At 55.5% G+C, this 21,513-nt stretch overlaps 1 protein-coding gene across 3 annotated transcripts in view; it reads right to left on the bottom strand.

The window, feature by feature from the left end:
• PTPRN2 (protein tyrosine phosphatase receptor type N2) overlaps positions 1–21,513 on the bottom strand; it is a 692,851-nt gene that overhangs the window by 424,898 nt on the left and 246,440 nt on the right. For all 3 annotated transcript variants that reach the window (XM_046020312.1, XM_046020314.1, XM_046020313.1), the window contains one exon: positions 15,060–15,222. In XM_046020312.1, coding sequence (XP_045876268.1) covers positions 15,060–15,222 — 163 coding nt within the window. The remainder of the gene's footprint in view (positions 1–15,059; positions 15,223–21,513) is intronic.

Below are 21,513 nucleotides of genomic sequence, written 5' to 3'. Positions count from 1 at the left end.
GTGCTCAAGGAGCGCGGCCGCAGTCCCCGCGGGGCTGCCTCCCTCCAGCGCCGGAACACCTTGCCCTAATGGGTACCCATGTGGGGTTCGTCGGTCCACAGACCTCGGGGGCCGTTACGCTGAGAGGAACAGTCATGGGCAAGTTTCTTGAGGCTGCATTTCCAGTTCCCTCAGGCTATGTCCGGGACAGTGTCAGGGGTGGGGACCCGCGCTCGTGACTTGCCGGGTGCTGCCAGGACGCTGTCCGACGCGGCTGCACGGCTCACGCTCCCCTCGCCGGGGAGACGAACCCCTTTCTCTCCTCCTCTTTGCAGGCTGTTTCTCTCCACCCACCAGGCCGGCGGCAGCTCGCTGAGGCTGCGACGCACATTTCCCTGCCGGTCAACGATGCGGAGAACCACCTCTCCGGTTCGTCACCCGCACTGGAGCTTATCGCTGCGCGAGGACGCTCTGTAGCCATGACACTCTGGCCAGCAGAAGCACCTCCTGCCCCGTCTCACGGTCATTTCACTGCAGCTCCTTTCTCTACCGACCACTGAAATCCCTTTCTCTCCGATTCCTTTAACAGCAACATTCTGCAACAGCAAAGCTGCCGGGGTCACTCTTCTGACCCTTCTGGGTCACACCAGGTCCCTGAGCCCCCTCCCACGTGTCCTCCCCACTCTCTCGGTCCGTTTTCCCGGAGCGTGCGCTCTCATCAGACTGTTCTGCTGCTGGAGAAGTCAAGGCCCAGCTGTCCTCCACCCGGAACAGTTACGAAAAGGTTGGGAAGTTCAATGTTCTACTTCTGACCGTGGGACCATCAAACTTTCACGGAAACTTCCAACACGGAGATGCCCAGAAACGTCAGCTGTCCCGGAGCCTCGTTCGGAGCTGCCTTCACAATATGGAACAGGTGCACGAACTACGAATTCTCTAAATCTTGCCCATCTTTTTCCAAATGCATCTCGCTTGGGGCACAGGGCCAGTGTTGAGTCAGTGGGGAGTAGACCTTGGGATCTAGGTAAGATGTGAGTGTCCCTGAACTGAAGACGACTGGCGCAGACTCCCAAGCTTGGCTATTTTCAAAAATACTGGGGTGCAGCCTTCCAGGACAGACTTTGGTGTGGCGAGTCAGAAGTGAGAAAACTGGGGTTAGCGTGGGTTCTAGTTACTGTTCTCACAAATGAACCTGGGCAAATCTGTTGACGTTTTGAGACTCAATTTTCTGTCAAAGGAGGGCACGGGACCTCGTCTCTAAGACTGTCTTCATCTCTAAAACGGTGTCCTTCCAGCCGTCATCCGGTTGTGTTGTGTCCCAGTACTAGCTGAAACAACGGCTTCTCCTTTAGGGAAAAGTCAGATTCGTCAGACAGAGGGGCAGAAAAATACAATGCTACCAGGCAAAGAGCCCCAGCGGCTCTTTGGGCCGAAGGGTCAAGGTTAAGCGCAGCCTGAACTCCGGCTCAGAAAGACCGTCCCCGAGCACCCGGTCAGGCCACAGCGCTGGGGCGGTGGCGAGCGTCCCCATGCCTCATTTGTGTGCCCGGCAGCATCTCTCCTCTCTTGGCTATGAATTCAGCCTCACAGAGCTTCTACCCAAAGGGCTTTAGTTGCCACTGAACTGGAGAGCTCCAGGACAGACCAGGCTGAACACAGCGCGCAGGACATCCCTGCTGAACGTCACCTGCACCGAAGACAGCGATCAATGGACTCTTAGGGGTCTGTTTCTCCTGTGAACCAAATCAAGGTGAAGAGGGAAGAATACCATTTCAGTAGGCAAACCGTAGAAATAATAGAAAACATCGTCTTTTACAAGTCACACCAGGTCCTCTGTAAATAACAGCCAGCACGACTGGGCCTCCGGGGAGCTTGCTGGGGCCCAGGGAAGGGGCCAGCCAGCGACTCAGAGCCAGGCCGCCGGGAGACCAGCAACACGAGGATCTCGCGGCGGCTTCCTGTTCACGGTGTCACGTCTTGGAGGACAGAGCTGGAGGACGAGGCAGGATTCTGGGGCAAGGCTGCCTGGGTCTGAATCCCAACTCCGACCTCACAACCCCCCTGAGTGTCGCTCTGATGAGGTGTGTAGCCTCTAAAGCCGTCCACCGGGAACGGTGAGCAGGCTGGCACGGGTGCTCCCGGATGGGGCTCCTGCTGCTCCCACCGTGGTCACTCACTCGGCCTTCTCGGACCTTCTCTGTCCTCAACGCAGTGGGATGTCCCCAGACGAACGGCGCAGAAGCCGCTCCCCACTCTGAAGGTTTTAAGCCTGAATTCAACAAACCAATGATGTCAGGTTCCCTAGAATAATGCTGAATGACTGTTGGGACCGACCTGGCAACCACGGTGAGCATCTGAGAGCACCCAAATCGGCCAGTTCCCCGTGCACGCCACAGCCGCGTGTGGCACGTTAATTCTTGGCACCGTTCGTCAGAGGACTCTGGCTGGCTCATCCTTGACACGAGACAGTTTGTACAGAGCGTCTGGGAGCAGCCCCCGAAGGTTGCTGAACTTGACCCTGAGGTCCTTTCTCACAAGGCGGCCACATGCGAAGGAGGGGACCCCCTCGGCCCCCACCGTCCACGCTGTTGAACAAAGCAGGGGAAGACGGCTCTGTGGGGGGTGGGCCTGACCCCGCCAGCGCAGCTCTGGGGCACCTGGAGGACGTCGACCTTCCCTCTTCACTGCCTTCAAAATCAGGAAAATATTCCTCTTTCCTTAACAGGTATAAGGCTGGGGGGGATGAGAAAGTTGGTTCCAAGACACAGCACACAGCTCAGAGGAGGTGCTGGATAAACAGGGGCACGAGCACCACCTCTGTGACCACGACCCCGCCCTGACCGCCCCCAGCAGCAGCACCAGGCCGCCACGAGCAGCATCAGGCGCGCTAGAGGAGGGCGTGCCGCGCTCTGAGCGACGTCTGTGGGAAGAAGGTCTCCGACACGGGGCTGCGGCACAGCGCCAGTGAAAACGGGAGTTTGCTCACGGCCCCCCGGGACTCTTCGTGAAAGTGTATTTTACACGGACAGGCGTCCAGTGACCCTGATGTGGACAGAAGGGGACCGTCTGCTCGTTGCCGGCAGCCGGCCGACACACTCCTAGAGCCGCGGCCTTTCCGCCCGACCATGAGTCCGGCATGGACTCTCCGCTTCCCGCCAGCCTCACTGCGACCCAGGGCCCGGTGCTGGAAGTCAGGTTTCCTTCCTCTCGTGAGAATCGCCCGCCCCAGTCCCAGACGTGGTTAGGCCATCAGGCTGCCAGGAGGGCCCGGAGGCCCTCGGGGTCCCACACGCGAGCACTGAGCGGTGACCCCTAGGTCTACACACGGGCCACCAAAGCTCTTCAGGCGTCCTGTGATGCCAAGGACCCAAAGCACATTAGGAGACTCACACCGGCCATCTCTCGAACACAGAACATTTTCTCCCGTTCGCCTCACGGCCTAAGGGCAGCCTTGACAAGCACGTTGCTCCAGACATGCTGGAGACACTGCGCAGCAGTCGCGCTGTCCACAGGCCTCCTGACGAGGTGGCCCCACGGTGCCACTGGACATGGCAAGACTGGGCTCCCCGTACGGGGTCTCGGTAAGCCTCCACCTGCAATTCACTGACGCTGAGCAGGGGTGACTCTGCTGTGCCCATCTGTGCTCAGGACACAGAGGATGACTTGGTGCGCTGTGAACTCTCTTCCTCTCCCTCTCTCCCTCCCTCCTCCCCTTCCCTTCCTCCGCTCCCTGCCACACAGAGAGAAGGCCATCCTGCCAAGGCGGCCAGACCCGGCGCAGCCAGCCTGCTCACACGCAGGGAACACGCGGGCAGGGTCGTTACACGACAGCCCTGCGGCCAGGACAAAAGACGCGTCCGCCTTTAGGGGAGCCTCAGACGGGTCTGCCTTTCTCTGTGGCTGAGACAGCTTTTGGTTAGAGAAATGAGTCTCCAAACACTTTTTACAGAGTTCACAAAATCTACGTGGCTGAAAAATGTCAAGGTCGAAACTCGGGATCAACGAATTTTGCAGAAAGTTGACCGTAACGCGCACTGTGGATTTTACATTACGGATGTCTACGGTGACGCTGCCCTACGGCCACTGGGGCTGGTTCCAGAGAGGACTGGCGGCGCGAAGCCAGCAGCCGGGCTCCTCCTCTCTGCACAGTCACATGACCTGTGCTCTGGCCATTTCCGCTTCCTCGACCGTCCTGCTTTGCATCTCGTCCTTCCCGGCACCTGCGTCCGAAGCCTCAGACTCAGCAAGGAACCAGCTCCACGGAACGACCACCACAGAGTCCATCCTCTGCCCACCTGGGATCGGCACGAAGCTCAGAGTTACAGGCCAGCGACCACAACACCCACCTCAGAGTGGGTCCTGCTTTCTGAGTGTGGGTGCCAGGCTCTTCTTTGGGTTTCTGTGTTTGATTTTTTCTGACCCTTTCAACAACCCCACAGTGTAGACACAAGGGCAGCGCCTATTGGCAAATGAGGACCAGGCCTGGGACACGGCCCCACGCATCTGGCCTCAGGCTGCGTTGCAGAAGGAAGCAGGCTCCCCTGCAGTCTGTCTGGAAGAGAGTGGCAGAGTTTGGAGGCGGAAACTTGCTGACCTCGTTTTTGGCTTAAAAAATAAACATGAAAATGCTGGACAAGAACTCAGGGCTCTGACTCAGCTGGTGGCGGAGTCCCCGGTTGGAAAGCGGACACCTCACTCCACCTTCTCAGCCTCTGTCCCTCTCCACAGACCACTGAAGGTCTCGGGGAACTTCTTGTTCTTGTAGAGCATGAGCCCACAGAAAGGACAAGGCTGTGGCTTTCTTTCTCCCTGTCCGATCAGCTCGGAGGAGTCCAGAAGGGAGAAGTGGAAAACTGTTGAAGAATCCCCACGCAGCTTCTCACACGTGAGAAGGTAGATCAAAAACAGGCTGCCGTCTGCCCGCACAGATCCAACACAAGACGTGATGTGGTGAGCTCTGCGTGTTACACTGAACATTGTGTTAAAAACCAATGATGCGTGATCCCTTGGCTAATTGAATTTAAATTAAAAAAAAAAACAAGAAATAAGGACTTCTCACAAAGGTTCTCTGTGGCCTCCTGTGTGTTTGTTCAACCCTCTCCCCTCCCAGCAAGTCAGCTGTCGGAGGGCAGGGCCGGCTGCCTAGCTCTGTAGCCGCAGGATGGGGCCTGGGGCCCAGCGGGAGGAAGGCGGAAACTTGAGCCAGGAGGAGAAGGGGTCAGGGCTTGGGAAGAGACGCTGCATGTGAGACCACACCGCGTGAGGTCACACACGGCCCCCGGCCCCCAGGACTGCCACACTTCAGACCCTCCACCTGTGGGGTAAGCAGATGAACACGTAAGCATTTGCCCACAGAGCTCCGTTCTGAGCCAGCTGGAACCTTGGGCTTTCTGGAAGGGGGTGGCCTGCTTCTGCAGGGAGGACGTTACCGAGCAGGGAACGGGGGATGGTACTCGGAGTAACTACGATTAATCCTTCCTACAGATTAGACACAACCCTGAGAACTGCTCTACCACGAGATCCCAGCTTCCCCGCAAGTCAGCAGAAGTAACGGCTTGAGAAAGCAGATCTAAATCAGATGACCGTCACGGCTGTGGCTCAGACACCACGTCGTGGCCCTGGTCTCAGAGCCGCACCTGGGCACACACTCCTCCCAGCGGCGCCGCTAAGGGCGGCCAGGAGGAACCCTGAGCCCCCAGACTGGATTCCCTAAGGCAGCACGTCTTCAGAATCGGAGGACGCCCGGCTGGCTTCCAGCCCGCGGCTGTGAGGAGATGCCGCCGTGGACTCCCGGTGAGGTCTTCTTGTGGACGCGCTGTGCCGTCTCGAGCGTGTCGCCAGACAGACGAAGGGTCGACTGCAAGGAACCGCCAGCACCGCGGCTGTATGTGTACGTCCCACCGACTCCTTACACCCTCCCCGGCAGTCGGCCCACAGCCACTTCGCCTCCGATCTGGCCGATCTGGTGGACAGGAAGCAGTGGTCCTTCGCAGAGCTATGCCGCATCTCCCCAGGGAATAATGATGTTTGCACCTCTAAGGGCCTGATTGGCTGTTTACAGCTGTTTTTCTTATAAAGCGCCTGTTCAAACCGCTCACACGTTTTGCGTCGGCTCGCTCAGCTGTCTCTCCTGTTCTGTCAGGGTGTACTTGACACGCAACGAAGAGCTCACGCTTGTTCTGACACAACCACACACCTACGAGCAGCATCACCGGAGTTAACGCAACGAACAGAACTCTCACCCCAAAAGTGTGCTTGTCTGTCCTCCTCAACACTCCGGTCCCGCAGCTTCCCACTCCCACACCCTCAGGCAAGCACTCATTTCCCTCCGTCACTCGTGCGCTGCTTTGTATTTTCTCGTACCTCGTGTAAATAAAACCCTATCGGCAGGCACCGTCCGTCCGTCCGTCCGTCAGCATGACGACTTGGAAAGGCATCGAGATGCGGCACGCATCAGTAACGCCTTGCTCTGCTGCCGAGTAGCATCCGCTCGTCTCGTCACCCGTCGACAGGCGTTGAGTTTTTCCGGTCGGTGGGAATGATGACGACAGCTGCCGTGAATATTCGTGGACAGTCTTTGAGCGGACTAAGGTCTGCGGGATCCCGGACAGGAGTGTGCCGGCTGGATCACAGGTGGGCGTGTTCCCACCAGCAGCGGATGACAGGTCGTTTCCCCACCCCTTTGACAACACACGCCGTGGGCCGTCTTTCCAGTTTCAGCCGTGCTCATAGGCGCAAGACGGCAGCCCCCGCCGGTGCGTTTTCTTTCCCGGACGAGCCACACGGACCATCGCACCTGACTTTATTTGCCGCCATTTACTTTCTTCGGTGACGTGTCTTCAGACTCTGGGATTGGTTCTTACTCACCTTGTCTTTTTCCATTTTAATGAGTTTTTTTATTTTTTAAGATTTTTTTATTTGACAGAGATCACAAGTAGGCAGAGAGGCAGGCAGAGAGAGAGGAGGAAGCAGGCTCCCCGCTGAGCAGAGAGCCCGATGTGGGGCTCGATCCCAGGACCCTGAGATCATGACCTGACCCAAAGGCAGCGGCTTAACCACTGAGCCACCCAGGCGCTCCTCCATTTTAATGAGGTTTGAGAGCTCTTTATACAACGTAGAGAAAAGTACTTTTTCAGGTGTATTGCAAATTTTGTTTCCCAGCCTGTGACTTGTCTTTTCATTCTCTTACCTGGACCTTTCACGGAAGAGACGTGTTCATTTCTATGAAGTTCAACTTACGAGTTCTCTCCTGGACTTCACTTGCTGCCACAAGTGTACGTCAGTCTGCGGAACCTCCACTCCTAAGACTTGTGGCTCGTGATTGTATCTCCACTAACGTGGACTTTCTCTACTTACTCTCGTGGTTTTGTTTAATTCTCAGTGTAGAAAGCGTTACACATTCTGTTGTCTTTCTCCTGTTTCATAGTCTTGATGCTACTGTAAAGGACAACTTTTGTTTGTGGTGAGTGTATAGAAATATAACTGATTTCTGCACATTTCCTTGGCATTCTGTGCAGTCACGTGCTCACTTACTTGTTTTAGTAGCTTTTTTGTAGATTCCTCCAAATTTTCCACAAAGCTGGCCATGTAATCTGGATGTCATTTATTTCCTCCTCTTGTTTTATTGCACTGACTAAATGGTCCAGCTCAGAAGAGGCATGAGCAACCCTCCTACTCTAATTCCCGGTTTCAAGTAGAAAACAGTCAGCCTTCATTCAGTGTGATGCTACTTGTGGATTTCTATCCTGGACTGATGGTGACTTTTGTCAAATACTTGTTCTGCATCTTCTACAACTATTGTATAGTTTTCCATTTGCTTGTTAATGTGGTGAACTATACTCAATTATTTTCAGCTATAGACGATTCTGTATCATCACATATTATCATTTTTATAATTTGGATTTGATCTGCTAAAATTTATTTAGAATTTTTGCTTCTTTATTTCTGAGGGATAATGATCTGAAGTTTTCTTTTCCTTTATTATTTTAATCATGGGAAATATTCTGTGTACACTTAAAAATAATGTGTATTCAGCAGTTTTTAGATAATATCATTCTATTGATGTCCGTTAGGTTAAGATTCTGGATGGTATTGTTCAAATCTTCTATATCCTTAAAGACATTTTATCTACTTGTACAAGAAGTTCTTGAGAAAGCAGAGTTAAAATATCTAAAAATGACTGCAAACTTGTATAATTCTCTTCTTAGTATTCTCATAGTTTTGCTTTATGCACCTGGAGTTCCGACGTTAGGTTCATAAAGCAGACGCGCGTCCTGTAACGAAATCATTGGGTCATTCTTACGCGCACGTGTCTCGCAGTGCCGTGGGTCTTGACGTGCCCTTCAGCAACACGGAGCCGCAGTGGCTCTATCCGGAATTTCCTCTGTGTGTGTTGTCCACACTTCCACTTCCAACTGACACAGGTCTTTCTAATTTCACGTGGTTTGGCTTTAGTAGAATATAGTTAATTGTTCTCTGCTTTTATTAAAATTGAATATCCCTGCTTTTCACGTGGGGGGCTCAGCCCATTTGTATGACACAATCACCAATACGAGAGGACTTAAGTCTGCTTTCTTGACATTTGTTTTATATTCAGCCCACGAGGTCTTTACTCCTCCCTTACCTCCTCCTTTCTTTCCTTCATATGGATAAATAAAGCATTTTCAGCATTTCATTTTATCCCTGAATTGACTTTTAGTTATACCTATTTTTGCTTACTTATTAAGATGGATGCTGTGTAGGTTAAAATGTTTATATTTAATTTATTATAGTGCACTTTCATGTAATGTTACAAAACTTACAATCACTGTTGTGCTCCTGTTGCCATTTACTTTTCTGCCACATAAGCTATAACCCCACAATACCTTTTTTTTAAAGGTTTTATCTACGCATTTGAGAGAGTGCGTGCACGTGAGAGCGCCCGCGAGTGGGAGCAGCAGAGGGAGAGGGACAAGCACACTCCCTGCTTAGCAGGGAGCCCAACGTCGGACTCCAGCCCAGGACCCCGGGGTCACAACCTGCGTGTGCCAAAGGCAAATGCTTAACCGACTGAGCCACCCACATGCCCCAAACCCCAAAATACATTTTCATTATTTTCTTTCAAATATGCAATAGTTTTTATCAAAATCTTAGATTGCTTATATATGTATCTTCTATATTTACTTGCAAATTTACCATTCCTGGTCATTTTCATTCTGTTTTTAGATACGGGTTTCTCTATGGCATCATTTTTCTTTAAGCCAAAGCACTTTGTTTAGGATTTCTGTCATGGGGATCTTCCAGACATGGATTTTTCCTTGCTGCTTCTACTTTTGAACAGAATTCTAAATTGATGGGCTTTTTTTCTTTTCTTTCAGCACTCTATGTTCTACTGTCTTCTGGTCTCCTAATGAGAAGTAAGACTTCTTTCTCACAATGATTCCCCAAGATACGATGTCTTTCTTCCCCTCAGTACACCTTTAAGACATTCTCTTTATCTTGGGTGTTCCTTGGTTTGATTACGATATGCCTAGGTTTTGTTTTCTATTTATCTTCCCTGTGGTTCATGAAGCTTCCCGCATCCCTGTGTTGACGTATTATCAAGTTTGGGCAAATCCCAGGCATTATTTCTTCACCGTCTCCTCGCGCTCCCCCCTGGGATGACGGTCACACCTGTGCTGGAGCACCGAGTGGAGCCTCATGTGTCTCGGACGTTTTGTTCCATTTTCTGTGCTTCTTTCATGGTCTTCGGGCTTCGTTTTTGATCATTCCTATTGACCTGACTTGAAATTCACAGATTCTTTCCTCTGCTGTGTCTGGTCTGTTACTAAACTCATCAAAGGATGCTTTATTTCTGGTCTCATCGCTTTCAATTCTAGTATTTCCATTGGTGTTCCTTTACTGTCTCCGTCTTGCGGCGGCAGTTTTCTATCTGCTGGTGTGTGTTTCTCACCATTCCCACCCAACCCTTTAATACATTTCCTTACTGAAGCGTCCTTGCTCACCCCTACACCACCTGAGCCACACCTGGACATCCTTACTCTCCCATTACCTCTTTCCTCTGCACCGTGAGTACCTCTTCTTGTCCTTCACGTGTCTCCCGGTTCTTGATGGTAAACTAGGTTTTGTACGAAGAATACTGGAGATGGAAGTAATATTTATGCCTGGGACATGGCAAGTCCTTCTCTGTCAGTCTGCTACTGTGGGGCTGAACTCACGTGAGCTGCGCTGGAAATGGGCTTTGGTTTCGTTGCAGAATCAGACTCCGTCACTCCCGGCTACAGTTACATTGAGGGGGATCAAGTCTTTTCTTCAGCAGTGCTGGGATCTAAGCCCAGCGTGACTCTGAGGATGGCTTCGTGCTCTGCAGACAGCTGCCACTGCTCGGAGCCCGGAGCCCAGGCCAGCGCACGCCCCACCTCTCTGCCCCCACAGGGTCGATCGTCTGCCACCGCTCTGCCTGGTCCCAAGCCTCCGGAGGGCTGCTGAGGCGTGCTCGGAGGGTCTGGCCCCCGTCTCCCACCATGGCATACTGCCCTCTCACACACTCAGTGCTCCGTGCAGCTGCGGCAGGGCCCCGGTCCCCCACCAGCCCCCGTACACTGTCCACGGTTCCTTAAGGTTGGGGCCGCACCCCCCATCCGTCCTCCAGCTGGCTCCTCTCCTGTTGTGGCCGCCTGTGTGAAAGGAGTGCGGCCCCGTCTCCCCTAGAAGGACCTCACTCGTTTTTGGAATTCTATCCGTTTCGTTTCTTTGTATCATCAGCAACCCAAGGGGTATCTGAAAGCTAGGACTGGCAGCTCACCTGGCCTGTCCATGTTGTTTGGGGGGGACTGGGGCAGTCTCCGGACCCTCGAGTCTGCATGCAGACCTCCCGCTGCTGCGCCGGTACCCGTCCCCAGGAGCCCTCGCGGGCCCACTCGCCGTCTGGTTCACAGGCCTCCTTTATTTGGAGCCTTCCCCACGGAGCCGCTCTATCCTTGACGGTGTGCGCACGTCTTCCCCCTGGGGAGGACGTGTGAGGTCCCAGCAGCAGGACTAGGGTTTCCCGGTCTCACCCGGCACGTAGCGCAGCCTGTAGAACACGAGAATGCTCATGCCGAGACAATGTTTCCAAAAGAAATCAGTTAATTCACAGCATTTCCGAGTGATGGATTTGGGTTTTAAACTTCCCAGCAGCATACTGTAAGTTGAGAATGACAGTGTTCTCCGTAGGGACAAGGACACTCAGCCAGTGCTGCCGAGGTCCATACAAGCAGCAGCTGCCCCAGCCCCGACAACACACGGTGCGTGAGGACAGCGGTGCCCTCTGACCCCCTCGGGCTTCGGTTAGGACGTAATTCGTATTAAAGCCTCTAAAGGTAATAACTTCACAATGTGTCCCTGACCCTATGCTAGAGTTAGATTTTTGAAGATACATAGAAAAAGATTATTTATACAATAAATCACTGGAAATTGGCTGCACCTTGAAAGATCACGGGTGTATAAAGCTTAAATTTCCAACGTAGACTTCCATCAGTCGAGGGTCCGGAGATGAGAAAACCCTCTCCCAGCCCTGCCCGGCTGTACTTCCGCGGCAAAGAAGTCCGCTGAGCGGCTTTGGTAACATCCGGTCATGGACGTCTGCTCTGTCCAGTCTTTGTTCATCAGAGAGACGACACTGGACAGAGAAAATCCCAAGTTCTAGGTCTTCATGCATTTTTAACACTGAGAAGCACCGTCTCAACACACAAGGAAAAGCCCAAGCCGGACGTGCCATGCGCTCGTCTGCGCTCCTTCTCCGCGCGCTCATCTTCTGAGTAACACTTGTGACGCGGCGCTAAACCGGCCGCGTGGGGATGACCGCCGAGTCCATGACGACACGGGGACATCGGTGAGGGAAAGTGCCCAGACAGACTCCGGGTGATGGCTCTCCCGCCGGGCGTTTAAGGACTACGAAGCCAAGTCTGGCCGTGTCACTGGACGGCATGCGCGGTGAGACCAGCGCCGGCCCCGCTCCCGTCTCTCTGGCTGACACGGAGCGCAGGCAGGGACGGACACCCCCCTCCCTGGGCCTCCAGCGGCCCCACCCCTCAGACACAGGCTCTCGAAGGAATTGGGGTCCATGAAAGTCACGAGCCCCACTTTCTTCTGGAACGGGAAGGCCGCCTTGAGAGCAGTCCAGGATGGATGTCCAGACAGTCCGTGGCAGAACCGCGACGCACGGGAGCCAGGGCTGCGAAGACACGGCGGCAAACCCTATGGCTGGTGTGAGGAAGCAACGCAGTCGCGCACCCCAGCAACGCCGCAGGAGGCCACGCGGTCGCGCGCCCCAGCAACGCCGCAGGCCTCACGGACCATGGAGGCTGGTCCGGCAGAGTCCTTCACCGCTCGGGGGGTCATGCATGGGGACCAACCCAGGAGCCCCCAGGAGCTGTCCCATGCTGTGGCCACCGTCCCTCCCAGCACTCCCAGCCCCAGAGTCCCTGAGGTCCCCCTTCACGAGGCCGCACCGTCAGCTGCCACTGATTTCGGCTTCCTCGGAGCAGGGCGCGGACGGCACGGCGATCTGGCGGAGAACCCGGGTGCCTTCCCTGCCCCCCCGCGTCCAGGGAGCAGACTCTGTCTAAACTCGACTCTCCCGCTGGAGTGCGAGGCTAAGTGCGTGATGACCACGTGGAAGGGGAAACACGCGCCGGATTCAGAATGAGGGCTGGGGAGGCTCCGTGAGCGCCTGTGGGACGGAGGCGAGCCGCGGCCCTGGAGCCGGCCACCTTCCTTCGGTTTGTGCAGCCCACGGAGAAGACCCCAGACTCAGGCTAAGGGAAGTGGGGAGCCACTCTGAGAAATTTCAGCTGGTTCCTTCACTCGGGCATCTTGGGGGTCTTCTGAGTCTGCAGAACTTTTCATGACTCTCTTGCCCTTCCCCCCTCCGCAACCATCACTGGGTCCAACACGCAGGGTCACGAGGCAACGTCTCCCTTACAGATGCCCAGAAACCCACAGCCAAAGCCAAGGCTGAGCACAAAGCTTTGTGGGACAAGGACACATCAGTGGACGAGGGAGGCAGACGACACGATGCTGTTAGGTTTGCATGCGCCTCAGTCACCGTCTTCAGGACCGCGGAGATGCTGGTGTTCCGGCGTGCCGGGCAGTAGGCACAGCCACAAGACCGGGGCTGTGGGGCCGTGCGGGGCTGGAGTGCGGACGAAACCCACGTCGTCCAGCACAGCTGCGTCCTCGGTCCTGCTCAGGAGACGGGGACACCAGCAAGAACCAGCAGCTGGTTTCCAGACTCCGGACCGACTTTCACTGCGTTTCTGAAGACCGTTCATGACGACTGTTACATGAGGCTTTCCCTGACACTGGACATGCACGGTCTTCCTTCAGCCTCGCAGTGACCACAGGGCCATTATGTGCACCTTCGTGGCCAGTGCCCCGGGCCGGAGAGGCTGAGCAGCCTCCCCAGGCCACACAGCACGGGGGACGGGCTCTGAACCCGCTGCAGGGTGTCTGGCATCGCACCCACCACGTCTGCCCACTGTGGCTCCCGCAGCAGAGTCCGTGCCAATCCCATCTCCCGGCCCGCGGGGCCCGCCGCGTGTCTGGCTCGTAGGCAGTGCTCGGTCACAATCGGCGAATGAGTAAAACATCTTCACGCCGAGCAACTAGTGTGAAGCGGACCCAGCTCCACCTGGGCAGGGTCCGCACTGAGAAGCCGGCCAAGGGTCTAGGCCAGAGTGGGCTTGGGCCGAGCACAGCGTGTGGCGTGGGCCCTCCCGGCGCACCCGGACTCCCTCCTGCCAGGCTGCCCTGTGAGGTCGGAAGGAAGAGCTGCGCCGTCGGGCGGACGCCACGAGCTGGCAGACACATTCCACGACCCAGGGCGAACGCGGGCTTGTGGGGAGCTCCCCGGCCCCGCTGACCTCACCACCCCTGCCGCGCAGGGTCGCAGCACCCGGGAACACTCCTGGCTCTGCACCTCCTCGGAGACCAGGCCCAGGCGAAGGCCACTCTGAGCGCCCCCAGCGGCGAACCCTCCAAAGGAGCGTGGGGGGCGCAACCAGATCCCCAGCCCAGTGTGGGCTTCAAGGATCTCAGCGGCTTCTCGACAGGAAAATAATCAAAAAAGGGACCCGCGTTGCTTCCCCCATATCTCCCAGAGCCACGGCCGTCCTCTGACAAAGCCCCAGCAGGGCTCCAGGGAAGAGGACCTCCGTCAGCCATGCCTCCGTGGTGGAGAGGAACCTACGGCTAATCCCAAGGGACACGACTAAGAAAGACGCGTGTCCCCCGCTGCCACGTCGCCAACATGCCCACGGTCACCCTGGACTTCAATGCTTCGTCCAAACGCCGTTCTTGGGATGGCGAGGGCCACTGGCTCTGACGGTCACTAGGCCCCGTGCCTGCTCCTTCCAGGGGACCCGAAACCTGGCAACTCCCGTTTAACAAGCAGCCGTTCTCTTCCATCTCAGAGGCTAATGGAGACTTGTAGTTCTGTTTCTCTACAACATTCTTTTGAACAACCTGCGACGGCTGGACCGCCCTGCTGGTGCTGGTATAAACGACCTCTGCCCCAGACACCGCGCGTGTGGGATGCCTGCCTGGGCAGGTGCACCCGCACAGACGTCCTGAGAGGCGAGACTAGCAGCGGGACCCCAGCATGTCCCAGCCCACCGGGACGGCCGGCCACCCTGTGTCCACCGAATCCCAGCCAAATTCGGGGTCCCTAGTGCTCCTTCCCAGCTGTGTGTCCACTGCTGTCCTGGGTCCTGGGGGTGAGGGTGGGCCCTTCCACACCCTCCCTGATGCCTCCGGGTGCTGCGTCTGTGTCGGACGGTGGGCGTTCTAGGGCTCCCGTCCCAGGGAAGACGCCCCAAAGACCCTCACCCCTAAGCAGCTCAGCGCAGACGGGTGGGCCGCCACTGCTGGACTCGTGAGCGTGCGTGTGTGACTGTGAAAGGATCCAGGGCCATTCTCTGCGTGTGCCCCGACCCGCACGGCACAGGAGGGAAACCAGTGAATGCCCAGGACTTCGAGGTCAGGCCTGGTGTGCACACAGAGAAAACAGCCCGCGGCAGGTAAGAGACATGCCCGGCCACAGGGCGAGTGATGACGGTCACCTGAGCTGCTGGTCTGTCCTGCCTGGTCGTGGGATGAGCATTCGGAGCCGCGGCCTGCGACAGGGCCTCTAGGTACGGCAAGTAGCGCTGGACAGCCCTGGCCAGGGCTCCGGCCTCCCGCAGACTGGGCCTCCGCTCCTTCTCTGCACTCCGCTCCAAGCTCCTGAAAAGCCAAGAGAACCGTGAGCCAGTCCCACGTTTGTCCACGTGGTTTAGCCATCCGGGCATCTGCTTCACGCGAGACGAACGCACACGGGACAGTCTCAGTGCCGAGCGAGGACACGGGCCTCGTGGCCGGACGGTGAGATCCTGCCCCCAGCACACGCCAGCCGTGGGCTCGAGTCTCACATGCACCCGCACCCTGGAGCCGAGGTGGGGACATGACGAGTGACCCTGGAGAGGGTCAGGCGTGGAGTGTGCTCCGGCCTGGCCGCTCTGAGCCCCGGGGATGGGAGACAAGCTACAGATGGACTTCCTGCAAGCCCGCCAGCATCTGAGAAGCAGAGAGCGGGCTACGCAGCGGCCCAGGGGCCGGGGGTCTACACGGAAGGGGGTCTGAGGTCTAGGGAAGCGGCCTGGCTGGGGCAGGGGTCGGGGGACAGCAGAGGAGACAAAAGCGAAACACAGAGCTGAGAGCAGGTGTGAGGTCTGAGTGAGGGCAGGTCCGCCCCAAGCCTCACGGCCGGGGCACAGATAGAGGCCGCAGAACCGAGCCAGGCACCGGGCAGGGGCGTGTCTCCCGGTCACGGAGGCCCAGTGCCCAGGAGGGGGAAGAAAACCGGGCCCTCCCGCGTCCCGCCACCTCCCAGAACCTCCAGATGCCGCACACGCACAGCTGTCCAGAGGCAGCACAGCAAGGAAGCAGGAAAACCCCGCGCATGGTTTACAGTGACCCTGAGATGCCTCTCCCGACCTCCACGGCCTGTGAACGTGCTGGGTTCTGGGCACAGGGACCGCGGAGGGGGCAGGAGGTCCACAGTCAGCCGACCCTAAGGCAGGGAGATGATCCCCGTCCCCCCGGGGCCGAGCGTGATCACAGGCCCTTGAAAGAGGACGAGGAAGTGGAAGGGGGTGTCAGAGCGATGTCGCAGAAAAGACTTCAGCCCCGAGGGAGGCCGGGCCACCAGCCAGAGAACACAAAAGGGGGACACACTCCCAGCCTGGCCTGTGAGAAGGGCCCCGCCGTGCCTGGGCTTCAGCTCAGTGGGGCCCAGGCGGAGCGTCTGACCCACGGAGCCAAGGACGCCGCGGAGTCTGTGAGGGGTCACAGCGGGAGACAAAGGCGGGGCTAGAAGTTTCCGCATTGTGGAACAGTCGCCACCAAAAAGCCACGTGTGCGCACGGGCCGTGCCGGGCAGACGGGCCGGAGGCTGTTTATTTTTCAACAGTGGCGAGATGGACGTGGCTCTGAAGCCACATGTTTGGCCCTAACTAGGGGCATAGACGGGACAGCTGGTGGCCTCCTACCTGCAGACGGTCAGGGCCACGGTCCGAACAGGTGCCGGGACACGGACGCGGGAACTCACACTGTCCCTCAGCGGCGTCCTGTCCAGACCGGCTCCCTTCCCCCCCTGCCCTGACCATGAAGAGCTGAGCTCTGGGGCCGCCCCTCTCGCAGCCCAGATGCTTGGACGCCTCTGCTGTACGCATGTCACCTGCCCCAAGGGCCAAGATGCGCCCAAACTGCGGCAGGAAAGGACACGGCTAGACGCTCTGTGCAGAAAGCCTCTGTCACACTCCGGCCTCGGGCCCCCGAGAAGGGCAGCCGGACAGCGAATTCCTGGTCCTGATACCCGTGCAATCCGGAGCGGCCGGCAGCTCCCCAGACCATCCCCTCCCACGTCCTTCCCCGTCTCCTTTCTCTCCTTCCCTGTGCTGCCCACGGCTGGCCCTGCTGTGCCCACTGGCAGCCATCTCGGCAGGTGACAACGTCGCTCCGGCCGTAGACCACAGGCTTCGCCGCTGTCCCGTCTTTTCTCTCTTCCTTAGCCGCACATCCACGCATTCCCTCAGGCTGACCCAGAAACGCGCCCCCCATCCGCCCACGTCTCCCCTGCACCACGGCTTGTCTGGGGCACGTGCCGTCAGGCCTGGGCAGCCGGGGCAGGCTCCTCAGAAGGAGCCTGAGCCTCTGCTTCGCGCCGCTGCTGCTCGGAACCACGGGGGCCTCTGGGGAAAGGACCCCAGATCCCATCACTCCCGGGTGACAGCTCCCGTCCCGTCCCGCTTCCGATCGTTCGGTCACCTCGTGCTCAGGGACGCTTCTGCAGCATCCGGCCGGGGGCGGGCTCTCGTCGCTGCTCCCCAGAGCGCCCGGAACGCGGGCCCCACGGCGCTCGCTGCCAGCAGACACTGCCCTCTTGACCAGGCGCTTCTGTTGTCGGCGCTCCTCTCGCTGGCACGTAAGCACCTGAGAGAAAGGTCACGCTCCACTCCGCTCCTCTTCCAGCCGCCACTGAAGGCAGACATGTGGGCTGAGTGAGTGAACGCGCACACGCCCACGACACCCCGAGTCAATGCGGTTTCTAAGTTCCCTTCGCAGGTGATGATGTGAAATGCCAGCGTTTGGGGCTGTTACCCGTGAAAGTGAGTTCCGGGTCCCGCACTGATCGTTGTGGTGTGGCGGGGCGATCAAATCATGGACTAATTTGAAAGAAAAATGTCTTATTCCCCCCCCCTTTTTTTTAAGGAAAATGAGTTTTTAAGTCATATAAAACATGATTCTCCCCGTCTCTGTTTGGCCTCTTCGAGAGCCGCAAATACTGCTGTGCAGACAGAACGGGACACGTTTCCGACTGCAACTCTGTCTAACCGCAGACGGAGCTCTCCGTAGTGGGTGTTCATCACTGTGGCGGCTGATTTCTGAATAATAAATAATTGTAAGCGATTATAGCTCTGACATTTACATAGCAAAATAGGTAAGTGGGTTTTTTCACATACTAAATGCATTTGACCTTCATGTAAGTAAACACTCAGTTTCAAAATTTGTATTTTTTTAATTATCTGCCAGAAGTGCCCTTGACGTTGAACAAAAATACCCCAGACTGTTAGAAACACCGCACGGCTCACCTGATGTCAGAACGAGGTCTAGAAAAACGGCGCACACGGGGGTCATGGACGCGTCTGCTGTTTTCATCTCCTCCCAGCCTTTCTGACCTGACCTTTGCATTTGGAGGGACTTTGTTTTCAAGCAATCATTCGATTTTCACTTTTACTTCAAGTATACCAACTGTGACAAAGTCTCATGAGAATTCGAGAAGTAGGGGGTTCTGATGTGCTGACAGGAGGGCCCTCAGTTCCCCAAGCAGAGCGGAGGCCTTAGAAAAAGCCATAAATGCAGGAAAAGGGGGACATGGAGTTTCCCCACTCACAGTCCCGTGAGAGTGTCTGCATGTCTACCTGTCTGTGTGTGCGCGTCCGTATGTGTGTGGTTTCTGGGTATGTCTGCGTGTGCATGTCTGCATTTGTGTTTGGTCTGTGTACATGTCTTGTACTCTGAGTTAGGTTGTGCTACTGCAAATAAAATGCCCGATTTGCTAATAACCATTTCTACTTTCAGGGACCAGGAAACAGTACTTTCAGTTCTTTCTACAAACACGGTAGTTTCTGACTTACACGCGGGTCTCTAGTGTGGTTCTGACACCCTTCAGGACATTCCTGAGGGTTACGTGGGTCTGTAACTCATCACGGATTTCCCATTTCCAGTAATGGGACCAGGATCCCGGCTAGCTTCCCCACGTAGGAAGTCTGATTTTCAAGAACAGATCACTACTGTTAGGTGTGGTGTTTGTATGTATTTCATAAAAGCTGGGACTTACAGAATTAATCATCTCTGGATAAAGCTGCCCCATTTTTATTTTCGATGCCTTTTCAGGCTACACCGAACTGGACCTCACACATGGGCCAACGACAAGGGCTTCACGGTTCCTTGATCTCAAGCCACGGCTAGAGTTTCCCGGACCATCACTAAACGGATGGAATCCCGTGCTGTGTGGGGTCAGGGTGTATCTTAACTGAGGCCAGTTTACGTCTCTGGTAGTCTGTCTTTTCTCAGCACTAATTGCTAAGCTCATAAAAGTGCCTCTAAACTGTCGTTCCTTTCCCGGCGGGTCTCTGGAGGGTCTGTCTGTGACACTGTAAGGCGATGGAGGGACGGACGTGGCTCTCACTTCGCTGGGCGTTCCTGGACCAGTTAACTTGCAAATGGGCTTTCGCCTGTCGTTCTGCTCTAAGTTGGTCAAAACCTGGTAAATACGTATTTTCCACCTCAAAAACACTAAGACTGTTTTACGTGTCGGACTTCACTGCTCCCTTTTCCAGTTGCGTGACTGACCTTCTGGCTCCAGACAACACAAGAGGCCCCAGTTTGCGGAAGAAAACAACCCAGACTAGGCAGACAATCTTTAGAGAACACACAGTGAACCGGGTCTCGCTCCTCTCCCAGGAACGCGAACCGCACCGGGTAACAGTTGACTCTCCACAAACACCCTTCAAAGACACCTGATGCGATGCTCCCGGGCACAGTCCCGTGTGAACTGGCGGGAGCCCCAGACACACTGCTGGCCTCCTGCTCTCACAGCGTCCGCAAACAGCAGGCTTCGGCTCTCAGGGACCCCTCCGGCTTCCCTCCGTTCCTCACATTTGGGATCTGTGATCAGTGCTGGGCCCCCCTGCTGCTTTCACATACAGCGCTCACTCTGGTTGGGAGAAGAGTGGAGCCGGGCATCCCGCACAATCCTAACCTCATCCGTGCCGGTTAATTTCTGTACAGGTCAGCTGTCCTGCATGAATCACGCCAGGTGTATCTCCGGCCAGGTGTGGGTCCGCACGGATCCATCAAGAACAGAATGCTCTAGAGAGCAGTGTGCGGAATCATTCCCTGTGGACTGACTGAGGCAAGGAAGCGTTCTCGGCTGGTGTGGCTGCCCACGTAATAATTCAAAGCATCAGCAGGTCATTCATTCTGTCCTTCCTTCACTGACTCCACAAGTATTGGCCAAATGTCAACCTCGGGAAACGCACGTGCTAGGTGCTGGCATTCTCCGGGCCAGAAGCAGCACCTGGACCAGCACTGGGGGACGGAAGGCAGAAGCGTCAGAATGTCAGACAGTCACATTCCAGGGCCAGGCCAGAGACACCCGGGCCTCACCGAGCGGCCTGGGCCTGCTCAGGAAAGCTGTGTAGACGTGACTCAGGAAAGCTGTGTAGACATGGCTCAGGAAAGCGGCACAGAAAATACAGAGTCCAAGGGGTGAATTTTAAAGGACGATAAGATTCATTAGACAACAAATTAAGAGAGAAAATGGGAATGGCAGTACTAATTTTAGAAAAATGGAATCCAAGACAAAAAACATTAAGGCAACCAAGGCACCCTCCAGAAGTGACCCTGGATACAGCCGTCACCAAGGACAACCCTCACATGCCCCATGTCTGAGCCTTCAAGGGTTTAAGGCAAAATATATTAACAACAAAAGGAAAATTACAGAAACAGTTTCTGTCTGCGGGATTTCAACAAGTCAAAATATAATATATATAAAAAATGAATAAATAAAAACATGAACAAAATGTTCAAGAAGGTTTATCTAAAAAATAATAGGTCCAAGGTGCTGGTTGGCTCAGGTCATGATCTCAGGGTCCTGGGATCGAGTCCCGAATTGGACTCCATGCTCAGCGGGGAGCCTGAATCTGCCTCTGCCCCTCCCCCCTCCTCCTGCACGCTCTCTGTCCCTCTCTCAAATAAATACAGAAAATCTTTAAAAAAACAAAAACAATAGGTCTAAAAAAAAAACTAAAAAACAACAGGTATAAGGATAGCAGAAATAAAAAGTCCAAAGATAATTAATATAAAAAATCATGGTAAAAGTAGGGCCCACAAACTGAGGGTCACTGGAGGGAAGCTGGGTGAGGGATGGGGAAACTGGGTGACGGGTATGAGGGAGGGCACGTGAGGAATGAGCCCTGGGGTGTTGTGTACAACTGATGAATCACTAAATTCCACTTAAAGCTTAAAAATAAGTGAATAGTGCCCCACTCAAAAGTAAATGCAGATGTTGAAAATGACAAAGGCGGAGAGAGGCAAGATGGTGGACGAGTAGCGGACTGAGATGACATCAGGTCGCAGGAGGTCAGCGAGTTATCCGACCACTCTGAACACCTACAAACTCAGGAGGAGATCAGGGAGAAGAGCAGCAAGTCTATGAACCGAAAATCAACCACTTTCTGAAACAGCTCTATGGAGAGCGTTCAGGGATCAAAAACTCCACAGAGCAAATGCGAGCAGATTGCTTAGCCCGGCCCCTGGCAAGGGCGGTGCAGTTCCACGTCGTGCAAACACATTTGAAAATCACCGCAGTAGGCCCCTCCCCCAGAAGGTCAGCAAGAACATCCAGAAGAACATCAAAGACAACTGCAGAACTCCAGAGCCAGGGGAAAGCAATGCATGGAACGCAGAGCT

Source organism: Meles meles, chromosome 10, assembly GCF_922984935.1.
Source record: "Meles meles chromosome 10, mMelMel3.1 paternal haplotype, whole genome shotgun sequence".
NCBI lineage: Eukaryota > Metazoa > Chordata > Mammalia > Carnivora > Mustelidae > Meles > Meles meles.
Note: the sequence above shows the minus strand (reverse complement) of the source record. Positions and strands in the feature narration are given on the sequence as shown.